Source organism: Mirounga leonina, unplaced genomic scaffold (assembly GCF_011800145.1).
Source record: "Mirounga leonina isolate KUSES-001 unplaced genomic scaffold, KU_Mleo_1.0 Mir_82, whole genome shotgun sequence".
In the NCBI taxonomy this organism is placed as follows: domain Eukaryota; kingdom Metazoa; phylum Chordata; class Mammalia; order Carnivora; family Phocidae; genus Mirounga; species Mirounga leonina.
In genome coordinates this window covers 26,260,131-26,278,849 of record NW_023270825.1, presented here as the reverse complement: position 1 = coordinate 26,278,849, position 18,719 = coordinate 26,260,131, and the positions used below count along the sequence as shown (strand labels likewise).

At 41.6% G+C, this 18,719-nt stretch overlaps 1 protein-coding gene across 1 annotated transcript in view; it reads right to left on the bottom strand.

The window, feature by feature from the left end:
- The window catches only part of TMED10 (transmembrane p24 trafficking protein 10), a 38,591-nt gene extending 26,002 nt beyond the window's left edge, over positions 1 to 12,589 (bottom strand). Inside the window, exon 1 of the mRNA XM_034993007.1 lies at positions 12,200 to 12,589. Coding sequence (XP_034848898.1) covers positions 12,200 to 12,424 — 225 coding nt within the window. The 5' untranslated portion in view covers positions 12,425 to 12,589. The remainder of the gene's footprint in view (positions 1 to 12,199) is intronic.
- Positions 12,590 to 18,719: the final 6,130 nt, after the last annotated feature.

Sequence of the window (18,719 nt, the reverse complement as noted above, 5' to 3'; positions counted from 1 at the left end):
GAGCTTCCAATAGCCAAAGCTGAAACAATTTGAGCAACAAAATAGTATTTGACTGTAATCCAAAGTGTAAGTATAAAATAAATATCCACAAATCCATACTGATACAAAGGATTAAACAAAGGAGAAGAAACAAGTCTCCCATACAGAAAACTCAAATAATTTATGTAGAAAACGGCACCCTCAAGAAGACTGGGACTAAGCAAACCTCCTCACTCCTGAACTGTGGGCTGCACACAGTGATTTCCTTCCAAAGAGTACAGTATGGGAAGGGGGACAAAAGTTAACTTTCCAGTGGAAAAACCTAACCAACACTGCCTCAGCCAGATGATCAAGGTCAATAGCAACAATGATAAATCATGTTGATAGCATGCTCCCTTAATATGATGTAATGAAAATGGCACTTTACCTGTGGGCTTCCTCCCCAAAACCCATAATCCCAAATTATCATTAAGAAAACATCAGACAAATCCCAATAGAGAGGTATCCTACAAAATACTTGACCAATATTCCTCTAAACTCACAAGGTTGTCAAAAACAAGAAAATCTGAGAAACTGTCATAATCTAGAGGAGTCTAAAGAGACATGACTAAATGTAATATATCTTGGATGGGATCCTGGAACAGAAAGGACATTAAATGAAAACTAAGGAAATCTGAATAAATATGGACTTTAGTCAATAATAATGTAACAATACTGGCTCATTCACTGTGACAAATATATTAATGTAAAATGTTAACAGTAGGGGAAACTGGCTGTGGGGAATATGGGAGCTGTACTATCTTAATTTTTTCTGCAAATCTAAAACTGTTCTGAAATTAAAAGTTAGTTTAAAAAATAGTATTCAGAAAGATGAAATCAAATGCATATATACACACACATCTCTCCAGATTCTCAAGAAATTTACGGTCTACTCAGAGCCAAGCAGGCATCAAGCATCTTTTTTTTTTTAATTATAGGGTTTTTTTTTTTAAGATTCTTACTGATTGATTGGTTGAGAGCACATGCAAGCAGGGGGAGGGGGAGGGGGAGAGGGAGAGAGAGAATCTCAAGCAGACTCCATGCTGAGCAGAGCCCGATGTGGGGCTCAATCCCACAACCCTGAGATCATGACCTGAGTGGAAATCAAGAGTTGGATGATTAACAGACTGAGCCACCCAGGCACCCTGCATCAAGCATTTTCATAAACTTTTTTGAGGTATATACAAATAGTTACTTTGGACAAAGTCTATACTTATTCCTGTAAAATAACATATGATGCATGGGGAAGATGGCAAGTCTGTCTTTGTACTGGTACAGACCACACACTGCTTTCACTTGCTCAATCAGCTCCATACCCCACCGGTCGATGAAAATCTTAAAAAACAACAAACAAACGAACAAAACCACTTCTTTTCCAGGAGGCCTACCATAGCAGCAGAAGTCAATTAGCTTTCAGCTTTGGTGTAGCTGGTGAAAATCTGAAGATGTAATTTCTTTCAAATGGGCTCCTTCTTGCACTGTCTTCCTCAGGTTTACAATCAGTCTGTAGTATAACATTTGAGTATATAATGTGTACATATTATTTTAAGGACAACTATCAACCTTTGTAGCTCTTGAATGACTAACTCAGGAATTTAGAAACATCAGGTCCCTTGTAGAAGCTCTGTACACTGATAAAAATGAACTGAAACAGAAACACCTATTCTCTTCTCCCTTTGAGAGACAGCACAGTATAAGAGACTGAATGTTCTAGAGTCAGACCTCAGGTCTGTGTTCAAATCACAATTGTGTCACTTACTAGCTGTGAAGTTTGGGGTATATTCCTTAACCTCTCTGTTCCTCATATGTAAAATAAGGACAATAGCACACACTTTATGAGGTTATTGTGAGGATTAAAGTTAATACAAGTAAAGTGCCTAGAACAGTGTCTGGCACATGGCAAGCACTCATTAAGTGTTACTAGTATCATCATTGTTGTTAGCATTATTATGGTAACTATTTGTTAGTAACAATTCAGAACTCCATAAACATTTAGGTCACTAACCATACTTCCAACCTAATAGTTCTAATGGATGGCAAATTACATAAAATACACTACAATGACTAAACCCAGGGATAATTAGAGCCAAATGGTTACTACATAGAAACAGAAAGACAAAAAGGTAAACTTTCAAGGAAACAGCAGCAAGATTTAGAAACTGAAGGGATACAAAATGTCTAACCAAGCAGGTGTTCAATGATACCTTTTAGCTGCTAACACCAGATAGTAAGAAATACAAGAGGACCCCAGCATTTCCTGCATGTGTTTTTTAACCTGATAAGTAATAATCTACATGCAGGACCCAACACTGGCAAGGAGGGGAGAAGAGAGTATTGCGTGTGCATGATTAGGGGTTGTAGGCCTATACCCTTCTTTTGGTAAAAGTTCATGAGTGAATCTTGAGCCATGGGGTCTATTACCCTAAGACATAAAAAATGAGAAAGAACACCAAATCACTGAAGATGCTGTAGTTTTAGACTAGAAAAATAGTACAGTAGTCTTCCCATATCCTTGGTTTCACTTTCTGTGGTTCCAGTTACCTGTAGCCCACTGCGGTATGGAAGCAGATGATCTTCCTTCAGATGTATGTTCAGAAGATCAGTACTAGCCTAATGCTACTTCACAATGTCTACGTCATTCACCTCACTTCATCTCATCACACAGACATTTCATCATCTCACATCATAAGAAGAAAGGTAAGCTACCACAAGTCACCACTGTTTTCAAACTTGAAGAACAAGGGTAACTGATGGCCTAGAAGCTATGTATAATGGGCAAAACATTAATTTACCCTGATCTTTCAAACAAGAGCAAGTACCAACCGAGTCTACCAACTGCATCCCTGAAATCAGGGGATCACAGCTACATTATACCCAGAACAAAGTCAAACTTAGAAAGGCTATAAGCAGCATTTAGCAACTCTAAATTCTTTCAAATTTCCAACACAATTCAACAATGACAGCACAGAAGTATTGCTTGAGGAGGCTTGTCTAAGTGTTGAAACTTGGGGCACCTGGGTGGCTCAGTAGGTTAAGCATCTGACTCTTGGTTTCGGCTCAGGTCGTGATCTCAGGGTCCTGAGATTGAGCTACATCAGGCTCTGCACTCAGCAGGGAGTCTGCTTGAGATTCTCTCCCTCTGTTCCCTGCTAAAATAAATGAATAAATAAAATCTAAGATTTTAAAATTTATTTGTCAGAGAAAGCACACACACGAGAGCACAAGCAGGCAGAGCAGCAGGCAGAGGGAGAAGTAGGCTCCCCGCTGAGTAAGGAACCCGATGCGGAACTCGATCCCAGGACCCCAGGATCATGACCTGAGCCAAAGGCAGATACTTAACCGACGGAGCCACCCAGGCGCCCCTTCTTTTTTTTTTTTAAGATTTTATTTGGGATGTCGGTTAAGCATCTGCCTTTGGCTCAGGTCATGATCCCGGGGTCCTGGGATCGAGTTCCGCATCGGGTTCCTTGCTCAGCGGGGAGCCTACTTCTCCCTCTCCCTCTGCCTGCTGCTCTGCCTGCTTGTGCTCTCTCTGTGTCAAATAAATAAATAAAATCTTAAAAAGAAAAGAAGAAGAAGAAGTAGTGTTGAAAACCAGAAATGGAAAATTTCCAGGCACTGGGTATGGTAATGGATAGATGCTCTCCTCCTGCTTCTATCAACATTTGTTACATTAACTCAACACAGGCAAAACGTCACGCTTGACTGGGTGGGGGGAGGGGGAGGAGTTGGGAAGAAGAAAGGAAGAAAGAGAGGGAGGAAGGGAGGGGAATGAGAACGAAAAGACCAGTTGCTGCCCTAACAATACTACTGCGGGGGTGAAGCCAGATCAAATGTTTTTTTTCATACTGTTCCAAAGTTATTTACGGTAAAAACCTCCAGCGTGACCCTTTTAGGCACAAACAAAGCCTTGTTCTTTCTTAACAACTAGTCCCTTGATTTCCCACACGTTACGTTGAACAATGAGGTTGGGGGCACAGGATAAAGCAGATGACATCAACCTCCCTCAAGTCGGAGGCTTGTTTAGGAGTCCAAATTCTGGTCTGTGGCCAGCTAGCTGATTTCACAGAGGGCTCTACTGTCCAGACTGCCAGGCTGAGTATGCATATGGGGGCAATGGCTCAGATCAACCACCAGTCAGCAATTCACACAAGAAACAGCAGAGAAGTCACTGTACTCTGCTGGATTACCTTCATAAATCTGTTCCATTTTCCTAGAAACTAGGCTCATTCTTCAGAAGTCATCATAAAGACATGGAATAGCCATTTCAATTTCTAAGCAGCCCTCTTCTCTACATCAGTTCAAAACAGAAGGCTGCAGGCAACTGTTCACCCAATAAGAGAGATTTAAATGAAGTAACATACTGTTTAACTTTTACAGAGAAGGAAACACAAGGTCAGAAATCTTATATATGATACAAAAAGAAACTAGCTTTTAATACTATCAAATGTTAATGTATCAATTAGCCTTCTGTACTAAACCACCTACTGATTGAACTGTTTCTAACCCATTGGACAATAGTCACATCAAATGTCAATTTGAAAGAGACAGATTTTTCCCAATAGAAAAAGATCAGCTCTCACTACAGATGCCAGTAATAAACCGAAGTAACTGTTCTAAATAAAAGAATCTCAAAACTATAGCATATATGTGTGCATGTGTGCGCACACACACACAAATCCTTCCAGAGCTTTCAGTGGGCAAAAAAAAAGTTAAAAGCCAATGGTTTCCCAGCTGCCAAGATGCTCCTTGATAATTTTTAGGCTTAAACTGTGATAGGCCTATGACTCAAGGCTGAACTCTTCAAATGATCTGTTTGGCTTTCTATAAGCTAGTTGGGAGAGAGTGGCACCACAACTGGATATAATGTCCAGGGAAAAATAATTGCACTTAGCAAATTGAATTGTTAATTAGCATTAGCACTCTTGAAAAATGACAATGAAAAAAAGTTAGACTGATTATATTATTTGGAAGAGGCTATAAAAAAGCATAAATCATTTCAGTTATCACCATTAAGCTTTTCTTTTCTTTTGGGTGATGATTAGGACAACTGCTCACAACTGCTTTTCTCTCTCTGTAATCTATTTCTAAAGTATAAATCGCCCTTAGGCAACAACTCATCTCATCCCCTAAAACTAATTCATCCTCCAATTTCCACTATTAACAAGCATTCTAACTAATAAATGGTACTGGAGCTTATTAAACTATTATGATATCATCTAGTCTTAATGAAAATGTGGTTTTCAGGGCGCCTGGGTGGCTCAGTTGGTTAAGCGACTGCCTCCGGCTCAGGTCATGATCCTGGAGTCCCGGGATCGAGTCCCGCATCGGGCTCCCTGCTCGGCAGGGAGTCTGCTTCTCCCTCTGACCCTCCTCCCTCTCATGCTCTCTGTCTCTCATTCTCTCTGTCTCAAATAAATAAATAAAATCTTTAAAAAAAAAAGAAAGAAAAGAAAATGTGGTTTTCAATTAAAAAATCAACAGAGTTGAGATTCTGAGCCCCTACAAGAGGCTTTTTATGGACCTGAAACAATGAAGAAAATGTATACATTCACTATAAATGATGAATCAATACTTCTGTTTCAATTTCGTGTAGCAAAGTCTTTAAATCTGATACTACTTAACCTAAGTTAGCCTCACTTTGTGAAAAGAACAGGGATTGGCTATATGGGATAAATTCACTGGAAATCCCAACACAAAACACATAATACAGGCCTGAAGCAGAATCTTAGCAGTAGAGTCCCGCCCATCATTTCAATCCGTTTCTCTGTTCAGAAAGGCCTTCCCTGACCACTCAAATACTCTTTACCCTTCAGTCACTCCCTACCCACTACTGTTTGATTTTTCTTTATAGTACTTATCACTACCTGCAATTGTGTGTATTTTTTGAACTTGTTTTTGTTCGCCAGTTGAGCTCAAGGACCTTGTCTGCTGTTCATCCCCATTTCCCCAGCTAGGTCTGGCATATACTAAATATTAAAATATTTCTTGCATGAATAGGAGAATCACAAACAAAATCCTCAGAATTCTCATATTATACTTTATCAGGTCACCACAATGACATAAAACAGGGGAGTCAGATTAGCAATTCAATTTTCATTCAGTAGAGAGGAAACAAAAGAATACTCATATATATGACCTATTCCCTGAATAATGAAGAACCACCTCAATTAGTCCTTCCAACAATTCTATGAGATCTATCATCCCCATCTTACAGATCAGAGACCCAAGGAGAAGAGTTAAGTAATTCCCTCAAGACCATATACCCTTTAAGTGGTGAAGCTGTTGAGATTTGAACTCAAATTTGTCTGACTCCAGATCCAGGTTCTTTCCACTATACTTCTATTTAATAAGGACTTCTATTTAATATGACTAATATATTTAATTCAGCTGTACAACAATAAGTACACAGTACTTAAACTTAAGACACAAAGATGAATGAGACATTAGACTTCACAAAATAAGCACCATACTACATCAAAAGTGCCATGTCAAACAGGTTATAATGGAAACACATAGGAGGGGTGTACAGGCAAACACCAGTCTAGATTAAGAGAACACTGTATTCAAGGAATTCATGGGGTTCAGTATGGTGAGAGTCAGGAGTGGGAGAAAAGTGAAGAGGGAGAAAGAGGAGAAAAAAATTAGAGATAAGGCTAGGACACTGCCAATTCATTTGTTCATTAACTCTTTATGTTGAAGTCCTACTATGCACTATGTGCCAGGCACTGTATTAGACAGGCATTTCAATGATGAGACATAGTCTCTGCTCAACTACATTCACAAAAATCCTTATGAAAGAGACTGCCTCATTCAGAGCAACAACAAAACATCAAGTCCAGTTGGCTAGGTTTTGCACTTCAGAAAGCCTCCAGCCCCCCTCTTAACCTCAACCCAAATGCTGCTTGAACCAAGGGTGGACAAATGACCAAAGAGAAGACATCAATAGGCTGTAAGAAACCTAGAATGTGGCCTGACACATAAAAAGAGTTAAACCAATCAGATTCTCTCACTCAAGAGGTGTACTTCAGAAGCAGAAATGATGTACAAAGAGAATCCTTGAGCAGTTTGGGACATGAGTGGTCAAAAGGTAAGAGAAAGTGAAGAGATGCTATGAAAAAGGTTGCAAACTATGATAAGGGACTGGATCAAGCCCACAAAAATATTCTGTGGCCTGCACAGAATATCAAATTTTTTTAAATGACACCCAGCTTGTGGTCTCTAAAATACTATTCCCCACAAAATGGACCAGAACGCCTTGAAGGAATAACTGCTTCCAGGTCAGGGGTTGGACAAACAAAAGATGAGCCTAGGATACCCTGTTCCACAAAACAGGGAAGCTATCAAACCCTAATGGGGTTGTTGTCAAAAGGATACAGGAGTCAAAGGGACACCTGAGTATAAAGAAAGAACGCAACTGATAAAAACAATGACAATAACAAAAAAAGATTTCAGTGTAATACTTAAAATAAAACAAAATAAAAACCTGGGGCACCTAGGTCAGTCAGTTGAGAGTCCGACTCTTGATTTTGGCTCAGGTCATGATCTCAGGGTCTTGAGATCAAGCCGTGTGTTGGGCTCTGTGCTTAGCAGGGAGTCTGCTTCTCTCCCTCTGCCCTTGCCCCTGCTCGCTCTCTAACATAAATAAATAAATCTTAAAAAAACAACAACAACCTTCTTCAGACTACATCAGAAATGACAAGGGCAACAATCTCTCACTCTGAAAACTGTCAAGAAGGAATGAATTCTGTGTTTATCCTATAAATTTTAGGGTAACCAAATGGTCTTAAAAATTGATGAATTCTTGGGGCACCTGGGTGGCTCAGTCGGTTAAGCTGTTGCCTTCGGCTCAGGTCATGATCCCGGGGTCCTGGGATCGAGCCCCACATCGGGCTCCCTGCTCAGGGGAGAGCCTGCTCCTCCCTCTGCCTCTGCTTGTGCTCTGCCTACTTGTGCTCTCTCTCTCTCTCTGTTAAATAAATAAATACAATCTTTAAAAAAAAAACTGATGAATTCTTGGGGCGCCTGGGTAGCTCAGCAGGTTGAGCATCTGACTCTTGATTTTGGCTCAGCTCATGATCTTGGGTCCTGGGATCAAGATCTGTGCTGGGCTCCATGCTCAGCAGGGAGTCTCCTTGCGATTCTCTCTCCCTCTCCCTGCTTGTCATGCACGTGTGCTCGCTCTTGCTCTCTAAAAATAAATAAATAAATCTTTAAAAAAAATTGATGAATTCTTTAAGACAGCTAACAGGAGCCTGGGTGGCTCAGTCAGTTAAGTATTTGCCTTCAGCTCAGGTCATGATCTCCAGGTCCTGGGATTGAGCCCCAAGTCAGGCTTCCTGCTCAGTGGGCAGTCTGCTTCTCCCTCTCTCCACTGCTCATGCGCGCTCTCTCTCTCAAATAAATAAATAAAATCTTTAAAAAGAAAAAAAAGAATTCCAACTAATAAATACAGAAGGAATAACAAAATTAGAAAATCGTCATTACACAACCTTAATGAAACAATAAATTCACACAGCAGTTATCAATGGACTGATAGGTAAAAAGATCGATGAGAAGCTTTACAATGGAGGCTTTGGGCTGTCACCACCTTGGTAGGTAGAATACTGCCCATCTCTCCAAAGATGTCCACATCCTAATCTTTAGAACAGTTACGTTACATGGCAAAAGGGGTTTTGCAAGTGTGATTAGAGACTGAGATAAGGAGATTATCACAAGGGTCCTTATAAAAGAAAGAGAGAAGCAGAGGAGAGAGGGAGGGGTGGGAAAGAGGGAGAGAAAGAAAGATTTAGAGATACTAATTACTGGCTTTGAGGATGCAGGAAGGGGTCACCAACTAAAGGGTGCAGGTGGTCTAGACCCTGGAAAAGGCAAGGAAACAGATTTTCCCCTAGAGTCTTCAGAAACAACACTGCCTTGTTGACACCTTGATTTTAGATAAATGCGCCCTGTTTTAAGTTACTGAGTTTGTCATAATTTGTTCTAGCAGCAGTAGGTCACTAACGCATACGTGAACCCACCAATCAATCTTAGCACTAAGAGGCATGAAAAGTACTGTGTGCTCTGCCATGATGCCACATGAAGTACTCTCACCCAAAAGATAAACCTGAATCTAATTACATCTTTACAGCTGATTCCTTTTACAAGAAATATGGAGGAACTGTTTAAACGATACCTCAAGGAAGTAAACAGACAAATCCACAGTGTAGGACATTCTTTACAGACAACTGACTCTAACAATACAACTGCAAGCATTAAAAAAAAAAAAGGAGGCTGAGTGAATTGCTCTAAATTAAAGGGACCTGAGAGAGATACAACAAATTAATTTAAAAATATATTTCTGAGACAAGTGGAGAAACTTGAATATGACCTGAGTATACTATTAGCATTACTGTTAGTTTTGCAAGGTGTGATTATAGCCACATAACATTGTGATTAGGTTCATATTTTTAAAGAGATTCATGCTGAAGTATGCAAGATTGAAATACCATGATATCTGGGATTTACTTTAAAACAATTCAGCATAAAATGTGAAGGGAGAGGCAGTTCCAATGAAAAAGGTGTGGCCACATCCTGATAATTACTAAATCTGGATACTGCATTTACAGTAGTAGACTGACCGTACTCTTCTCTATAAAACTGCAAACGAACCAGGGTGTCTGGCTGGCTCAGTCAGTAGAGCATGAGACTCTTGATCTCAGGGTCCAGAGCTGAAGCCCCACGTTGGCAATGGACCCCACTTTAAAAAAAAAAAGGAAAAAAAAAAAACCTGCGAACAAACCAATGCCAAAGCCAAATTGAATTAGTCATATCTAAAGATTTTTTCTATTTATTTGACAGAGGGAGACACAGTGAGAGAGGGAACACAAGCAGGGGGAGTGGAAAAGGGAGAAGCAGGCTTCCCGCAGAGCAGGGAGCCCAGTGCGGGGCTTGATTCCAGACCTGAGCCGAAGGCAGACGCTTAACGACTGAGTCACCCAGGCGCCCTGAATTAGTAATATTTAAGTATCAGGAGCTTTCGCATCAAAATCTGGATTTCTGACTTCATATGAAAAATTAAATGTGGCAACAAGGTCTACATCAAGAGATTAGTACTGGCTACTCCAAATTAACAGTTTCTACTACTCCCGGTTATCCCCCATTTATTGTCACTGCTGCTGTTTTTTTTTTTTTTTAAAGATTTTATTTCTCTATTTGAGAGAGAGAGTGAGAGAGAGAGAGAGCACAAGAGGGAGGAGCGGGAGAGGGAGAAGCAGACTCCCTGCTGAGCAGGGAGCCCGATGTGGGACTGGATCCCTGGACTCCAGGATCATGACCTGAGCCGAAGGCAGTCGCTTAACCGAGCCACCCAGGCGCCCTGTCACTGCTGCTGTTTTTAAACATACCTGGGCCAATTCACTCATTTAGACTGCCTAGTGGGCATTTGGGTTTAGGACCCCAGGAGTAGTTCAATTAGGCTGGCTAGAAGCAAGAGAACAGAGCAGACATGGGGAGGGTGACTGAGTGCTAGCGTGTAGATGTACAGACTCCTGCTATTGAGGTCTCTCCAGCAACTTTGGAGACAGATTAATTCCCATGAGGCCATAAAGCTACACTATGCTTCCTGTGTAAGTGCTCACTAGAAGCAAGGCCATATGCATGATATTCTGGAAAATACGAACATGAAAATAATTCCTGCCCTCGGGATAGTAACAGTCTAATAAGATAAGGTATAAAGAAAAATAGCTACAATATAAGATGAAAATAAGTGAGTTTAGGGTATTGTTCAGGTGGCTCATATAAAATGCAAAGTGGAGAGTAACAAAGTATATAAAACTTCAGAAACCGATCATAAAGAGTACTACAGAGCACGTTGGGAAATTTAAACTTTATCAGATTAGCAATAGTGAATCACTGAAGGATTTCAAATTAGAAATACAAATCAGAAGAGCAACACTGGAGATGAGAGTAAAGTCTCCCTCATTGCTCAAATTCTCTTATTCTATGCACTATATCCTTTGAGGAGCCAGCAGCATGACCCCCAAAACGTCTATTTAAACCTCTAAAATTATACAATCACAGCTTTCTTGGTCAGACAGAAGTTTGGTACCTGAAGAGAATAATAAAAAGTCTGTATCTCCCAAATAAAGCATAAATAAATTGCATTTATTACCACTACTGGGTTCCGATACCTTAAACATAAATTATAGTCTTAGTACACCCTAAGCTCTATTAAAATATTTCTTCCTATTTAGTCTAAGACCCATTTTGTTAAAAAAAAAACAAAAAACGCTTATTGCGAATAAATAAACGCACAATCAAATCTTGACTAAGATCATGTTACATTAACATTTCAAAGATCGGGCTGGTCAACCTAATGGCAAAATAGGACCAAACTGGCATTATAATAGTAGTTGTCACCATCCAAGAGTATCGCTGAAATTTATATAGAAATTGGCCAAATCCAGACTCTGGGGTACCATAAAAGAAAGTATTACAGACTGAGACCATTTTGCGATCGACTTTAATCAATCACAGGAATTACAAATAAAAAGCAAGGAGAGCATAAAATTGCAGTACCTTTCTTTCACCTTACTTAACTCCCAAAGTAAAAATTCCGGCTCTGACATCAATTTATTCTACACGTCTTTGAGCCTCAGTTTGCTCAGGTGTAACATGAGGCCAAGAGTACCTACTTCATAGGGCACAGTACGAACTAAATGGTATCGCATATAAAGTGGCACAGGACCTGACACAGCTAATGCTCAATAAAAACAGGTTTCATTATTACAGTAAGCTTCAGTGCCTCCATGATTTTCCTGCAGGTCCCAATCTGAAAATACCCACGAATACTCAACACCCAGAGACTTCTCTGGAGAAACAAGTCACAGTTCAAGATACCTAACACTGCAACTGGTATGAGAGCCCGACCACGACCCAAAGTCGAGGCGGCCCCAGCTCAGCTGTCACCACATCCGCCAAGGCTTCGCGGTCCTTCTAAGGGTTCCCTGGCATTGGCGCCCGGCCCCGCCCCGCGAACGCCAACGAGCGGGGTGAGGGGGCGGTCTCGACAGCGCACCCTTTGTGCTTCGGGGAGACTAGGCCGCCCCCGAGGCCTCCGCCCGCCGGCTCCCCTCCCCATCCTCAGCCTCCCCTAGTCGACGCCTACGGCCTTCCGTCCCCGCGCCGCCCACTGCCGCACCTTGAGGTGGGTTCGCAGGCCGCCAGCGCCCCCAGACTGGTCGGTGATCTCGTACGCGCCCGTCACCAGCAGGTCCTTGTGGATCTCCTCGCGGAGGCACTTGCGGGAGTTTACGGGCAGATGGAAGGAGATGGCGAGCACCGAGCTGGGGCCGAGCAGGAGTAAAAGCAGCAGTGCTAACGGGCAAGGGCCACGCTGTGCTGGTGGGCCAGACAAACCAGACATGGTGCCGGAGACTGTTCACCCCCTCGGGCCTCTACCACGCCGGAACCGGGAGGGCCCACGTGATTCACCTCTGACCTAATGCCGTGGGCGCCATTTTGGAGACTGGCAAATGGACGAGGGCTATATTATAAGTCTTTTGAAAGGGAAGAAAGGATACGACACCACCCAGTATCCACAAGTTAAGGTGGTTAAATAAGATTTTCTAGACGGTAACCTCAAAGGTTTTATTTTTGTTGAGCTTAATGACCGCTCAGTCAGCCGTAACAAGTATGGGCAGCCCTGGAAGTAATTCTCCTTTAGCTTCCGGAAGTAGTACCCGGGAGGGTTTTTTTGTTTGTTTTTTTTTTTAAGGTCGGTGATACCATAGCAACCAACCCCCAATAGGAAACAGCCACAAGGCCCTTCGTAGGGCCCACCCACCAGCCGCCAAGGCGCTCCCGACGGAGGCAGATGTGCAGTCCCAGCATCTTGCAGCCTCAGTGACAACTGGGACTTTGAGCACTTAAGAAGAAAATTTTGAGAGGCTGAGCGGAAAGACTCCAATTTGGCTATTAGGCGAGCGGGGCCAGTATCTCAGATTAGCTATACGGGTTACCTGGTGAATGTGAGCTGGGCGGCATCCGGTTCATGCACTTGAGCAGAGTATTTGGGCTAAAGTGACGGCCTTCTGAATGTGCATCTTATTTAGTAAACCTTAGGTGCCTACTATGTTAGGTAACATTAAAACAGAATTTGGGGGCGCCTGGGTGGCTCAGTTGGTTAAGCGACTGCCTTCGGCTCAGGTCATGATCCTGGAGTCCCTGGATCGAGTCCCGCATCGGGCTTCCTGCTCGGCAGGGAGTCTGCTTCTCCCTCTGACCCTCCCCACTCTCATGCTCTCTCTATCTCATTCTCTCTCTCAAATAAATAAACAAAATCTTTAAAAAAAAAAAAAATAAATAAAACAGAATTTGGGTTTTGTATTTTTTTTAAGATTTTACTTTTAAATAATCTCTTATGTCCAACGTAGGGCTCGAATCCACAACTCTTGAGATAAAAGTGTTGCTTGCCCCACCCACTGAGCCAGGCGGCGCCCCTGTATTTTGTATTTAAATTGAATAAAACAGTGTTTTAGTTCAGTCTAAGAGATGGAGCTGATGCGGTTTACCAGATAAGCGCTGTCAAGTTATTTGTGTGTTTTAAATGCATAAACACCTTAGGGATCAAATAGGCTAGTCTGTAGTAAGTAAATTTACACTATAATCATTCATGTGTTTCTTTAACAAATATTTATTGAGTACCTACTATGTGCCGGACACTATACTATGCATAAATACTAACATGTATTGATTTAACAAATCACTATTGCTGTCAAATATTCAGGGCTGAAGAAAATATGAAGATGAAAAAGGAATACACAACAGTCTATGTTTAGAATCATCTGTTTTGATTAGTGTTCATTGAGCATCTGCAGAAATACCCAGAAGATGGACTATCTGCTTTTAGCGATTTAAATGATTGTTCAGTATTTAATATCTCCTTTCAGCCCATCTAGTTCTTCTCCCGGAACTGAAGTCCCACAAGCAAAACAAGAACAAACATAAAGGAGCTGTAAAGCATTTTAAAATTTGACAAATGTCATGTAATAATTATTTTATGAGGTGTCCTTTTAGGATCATTTAGTTTGATTATTTTATCCCTGATCTAAGATAAGACTGCTAGTCTACTCAGTACATCATGATAATTTGCATTGGCCTTTTCCCTGCCAGTGCAGGAGATCAGTACCAAGGAGTCATCTACTTCATTGTTTACTCTCAGCCCTTAGGATCTGCTGACCATCAGCCAAAGATTTGCAACCCATAAAATCCTGGGTATGTGTGTGCGTGTTTTAATTTCCATCTTACATTTATATAATAGCTTATATGTTTTTAAATATCTTCACATAATTATCTCGCTTGACATTTTCAAACACCATAGGCTAGGCAAGTCTGTTCATTTTACAGATGAGGGAAACTGAACTGAGGTCCTCAGAGGCCAAAGAGCTTTCAGACCCAAATCCCATTGTTTAAAAGTGACAAAGTCAGTCTGAGGGTCCGAGCCTTCTTCAGGAAGGCGCTATTATTTATTATTTTACAGATGAAGAAACTGAGACTTAGAGAGATTTATTCACTTTCCTAGGTCACAGCCCACATGTACTTTCTTGTCCTATATTCTCATATAGCCTGCCTCCACCTATTTCCTGTTCCCCTTCCCTCCTTCATATTTTTCTCCATAGCACTCACCACTGTTTCATACAGTATACGTTTTACTTATTTGTCGTGTTTATTAATCTGTGTCCCTAGCTAGGGTATCTGTTTTGTGAGAGGAAGAGCTTTTTGTCTATTTTGTCCACTGCTTTATCTTCTGAATCTAAAATAGGGCCTCGTCTACAATAAATACAGGCTCAGTAAATGCAAGATTGATTCCTTAGCTCCTAGCAAAAGGCCTAACAGCAAATTCCTTCCATTATTCCTTAGCTGTTTTCACGCAAATTTATTTAATCCATAACGTATCTAAAGTGTAGGTATGATTTCAGTTTTGCCAACAAAATGGGTATCTTTTTTTTAAATTGAAAAATGTGTTATTGTTTTCATATAAGAACACAGAAAAAAAACCCCAAACCATTCTCCCCTGTATACTGTGCACCTAGAGGGCTGAGTAGATACTCCTGGGGAGCCCAGACTTTAAACTCTGTATCTGCATTAAAGAAGGTGCATTTTACATCTGTTGTGGGGAAAAGAGAGCAAATGGAATGTGTCACAAAACCAGAAAAAAATGTTTCTTCTTAGCCTCACAGTCTTTGACATCCCATCAGCCTGAAACTTCCCCAGCCAGACCCAGGTTCCCAAGATTCCCAAGACCCTGGAGGTAAACAGATGTACCAGGACACACTCTTTACCCAGACTATCCCTTAGCCACAGGTTTCTCAACCTTTCGTTGATATGAGAGGGAACAGGCTTAAAATACACCTCCCCCTCCCAGACAGTGAATCAGAAGCTCTTATTAAAAATCTGCATTTGTAATAAACTTGCTGGGCCATTCTGTGGTCAGAAGTCCTTGGAAGCACTTCTGCCTTCTGCCTTCTCGATGCCTCCTTTAACCAGCCTTATCCTCCAGTGTGGCTTGAGGCTCCCCACTCCAATGCAGAAGCAGTCAAGAATTCCTAACTCCGTGTCCCTGCCCATTCGTGTGTACAGTCCCACTAACAGTGTGTACTTGTGTAGTTTTAGCTAAAACAAGATGGGTTCTATGAAGATGCCTGGGTGGCTCAGTTGGTTAAGTGACAGCCTTTGGCTCAGGTCATGATCCTGGAGTCCCTGGATTGAGTCCCGCATCGGGCTCCCTGCTCGGCAGGGAGTCTGCTTCTCCCTCTGACCCTCCCCCCTCTCATGTGCTTGCTCTCTCTCATTCTCTCTCTCTCAAATAAATAAATAAAATCTTTAAAAAAAAAAAAAAAGATCCTTTTGGAGAGCAATTTGGCAATATTTGTCATGTGACATACTCTTTGACCCAGAGAGTGATTTCAAGGACTACTATGGGTCCTCTAATTTCTACAGTCCCCCTGGACCTGTTCCTGGAACCTTTGTGCTGCCCTTGGGGGTGATCTCATCCAGTCCCATGACTTTAAATGCATCCATAGGCTGATAACTCCCAAATGTGGATTTCCAGCCCTGACCTCTCCTCTAAACTCCAGAGTCTATATCAGGCTCCCTACTTGACATCTCCAAATTGGATGACTAATAGGCAACTCATACTTAACTCTTAATTTCCCCCTCTCCCCCCACTCCCAAATCTGCTTCTTCCCCATCTCAGTACATGGCACCACCTTATACTTCTTCACTGAGGCCGTCCTTGTTTCCTCTTTCTCTTACCCCATGCCCACACAGAGCCAATTCATCAGCGTGTCCTACCCGTTCTGTGTCCTAAATATATGCCAATCAGTTTCTACTTCTCTCTAAGCCAAGATTTGGCAAACTACTCCCCAGCTAGGTAGGCCAAGTCCAGCATGCAAACTCCTGTTCTTATATCACCCAAGAGATTATGTGGTTCACAAAACCTAGAATGTTTATTATGTGATCCTTTACAGAAAGAGTTTGTTTCTCTCACCTACATGAGAAAACAGCCTCCCTACTGTTGTCTCTGCTTCCGTTCTTGCCCCCACTATGCTCCTTAATACACCTTTAATGATTTTTCAAAAAAAAAAAAGTAAATCAGATCAATCAGAATACAGTCCATATAACTCATCACAGCCCCAAAGCCCACTGTGGTCTGGCTCCTGCCTACCTTTCTAATCTCATTTTACCCAGTGATCACTCCCTCCTACCACCCAACCATTTACTCTCCTATCTATGGCATCAGGGCCTTTGCACTTCCTGTCTACCTGGAGTACTCTCTCCCAGATATTGTCCCATGGACTCTAGACTCTGCAGGCTGCTCTGCATCATTCAGGTCCCAACTCCAAGGTCTCCTCCTAGAGAGCCCACCCTGCATAAGTAACACTGTCCCCAGGTTATTTTCTGTCCCACGATCTAGTTTTATTATCTATATAGCACGTGTTGCTTTTTGTTTTGTTTTGTTTTTTTTAAAGATTTTATTTATTTGATTGAGAGAGACACAGCGAGAGAGGGAACACAAGCAGGGGGAGTGGGAGAGGGAGAAGCAGGCTTCCTGCCGAGCAGGGAGCCCGATGCGGGGCTCGATCCCAGGACTCTGGGATCATGACCTGAGCTGAAGGCAGACGCTTAACGACTGAGCCACCCAGGTGCCCCTAGCACATGTTGATATTTAAGAGTATCTTGAGATTTCTTATTTATTATCACCCAGCCCTACTAGCATTTTAGCTCTAAGAAAACAAGGTCTTTGTTTTGTGCCTGATATATCCCTAGGCCAGGTACAATACCCTGTAAATACTGGGTGCTCAACAAATATTTGGTGAATGGATGAAAGAATACAACATAAAATAAAGCATTTAGCACATCAACATAGAGCAGTTGCTCAATAAATGCCAGTTCCTCTATCTAGTATTTTAATTGCCATTTTTCACATGGAGAAGCTGAGGTCCAAAGCTGTTAAGTGACTTGCCTCAAGCCATACAGTGAGTCAGTGTTAGAGTTGAGAATAGAAACGAGAGCTCCTAACTGCACACCAATTTTCAGACATAGTTGTCATTACATTTGATAAAACACGGCATTTTTATTGAGTTCCCACACTACTGAGAAGTTTTAGGTTCCTTTTTTCTATCCTCACTTATATTCGTAATACAACTTTTGTGTTTAAGCGAATTTAAGTCTCCCAGAATATCCGTGAAGTTGTCAATAGTTGGTGTGAAACTGGTAGCATCTATTAGCATCTCCCCTCAATTCACTTACTTGGGAAAAAAAAAAAAAAGATTTGTCTTCCTCTCCAGATTCCCATGGTGCTAAATTTTTATCTTCCTAGGTGGGAAACAAGAACCCTTCACCAATTCTCCATTGAAATTAATGTCAAAAAAAAAAAAAAAGAAAAAAAGAAATTAATGTCTTTCATCAATGTTGTCCCTAGAACATGTCAAGATAAACTATCAGGACCCTGCCTTACATGTTACAGCCTGTAAACCCTGATTACCAGGATTAACATTCTAGTGATATATGTGAGCTGAGAGCACTCAGAAGTCTGGATTTAACAACAACAACAAAAAACAATTATTAGGAAGAATTTTAGAGATGATGCAAGTTAAGGATATAAAACGTATCCCAAAAGAACAAGTTTCAGAAAGCTTAAGGGCCATCACATGAACCATCACCACTACCCACATGCCTTGAGAGCAAACCAAAGTTTTGGGAGTTGAAGATGGGAAGTATCTCTTCTGCCCCATAGGCATTGTTTGTTTACGGAGAACACCAGCCCTAGAGCCCAGTGCAGAGAGGTGAAGTCCTGGAGTCCTGGAAGGCAAAATCTCAAGGCAGGTATAAGGTGAAAAGAAATCTACTGGACCAGTTGGAGTGGAAGAACCAAGGGACAGAAAAGAAGAGCTGTGAAGGTGGGACTCTAGGAGAGAAGGAAGTAGGGTCAGGGAGGTAAGATGGGAACTGCAGGGGCCCCTTGTTTACCTTATGTCTATGGCCACATATGCTACAAAGAAAAAAAGTATTGAGAAAGAAGAAATGGGAAAATTACTCAGTGAGTAATTTGTCAAGTAGCCCCAGAGTTGAAACCCTCCAAAGGAGGATTAACAGAGAGCCAAATGTATCTACCTCCAAATGTTAGCTACACACTGCATCTGGACACAGCCATGCCT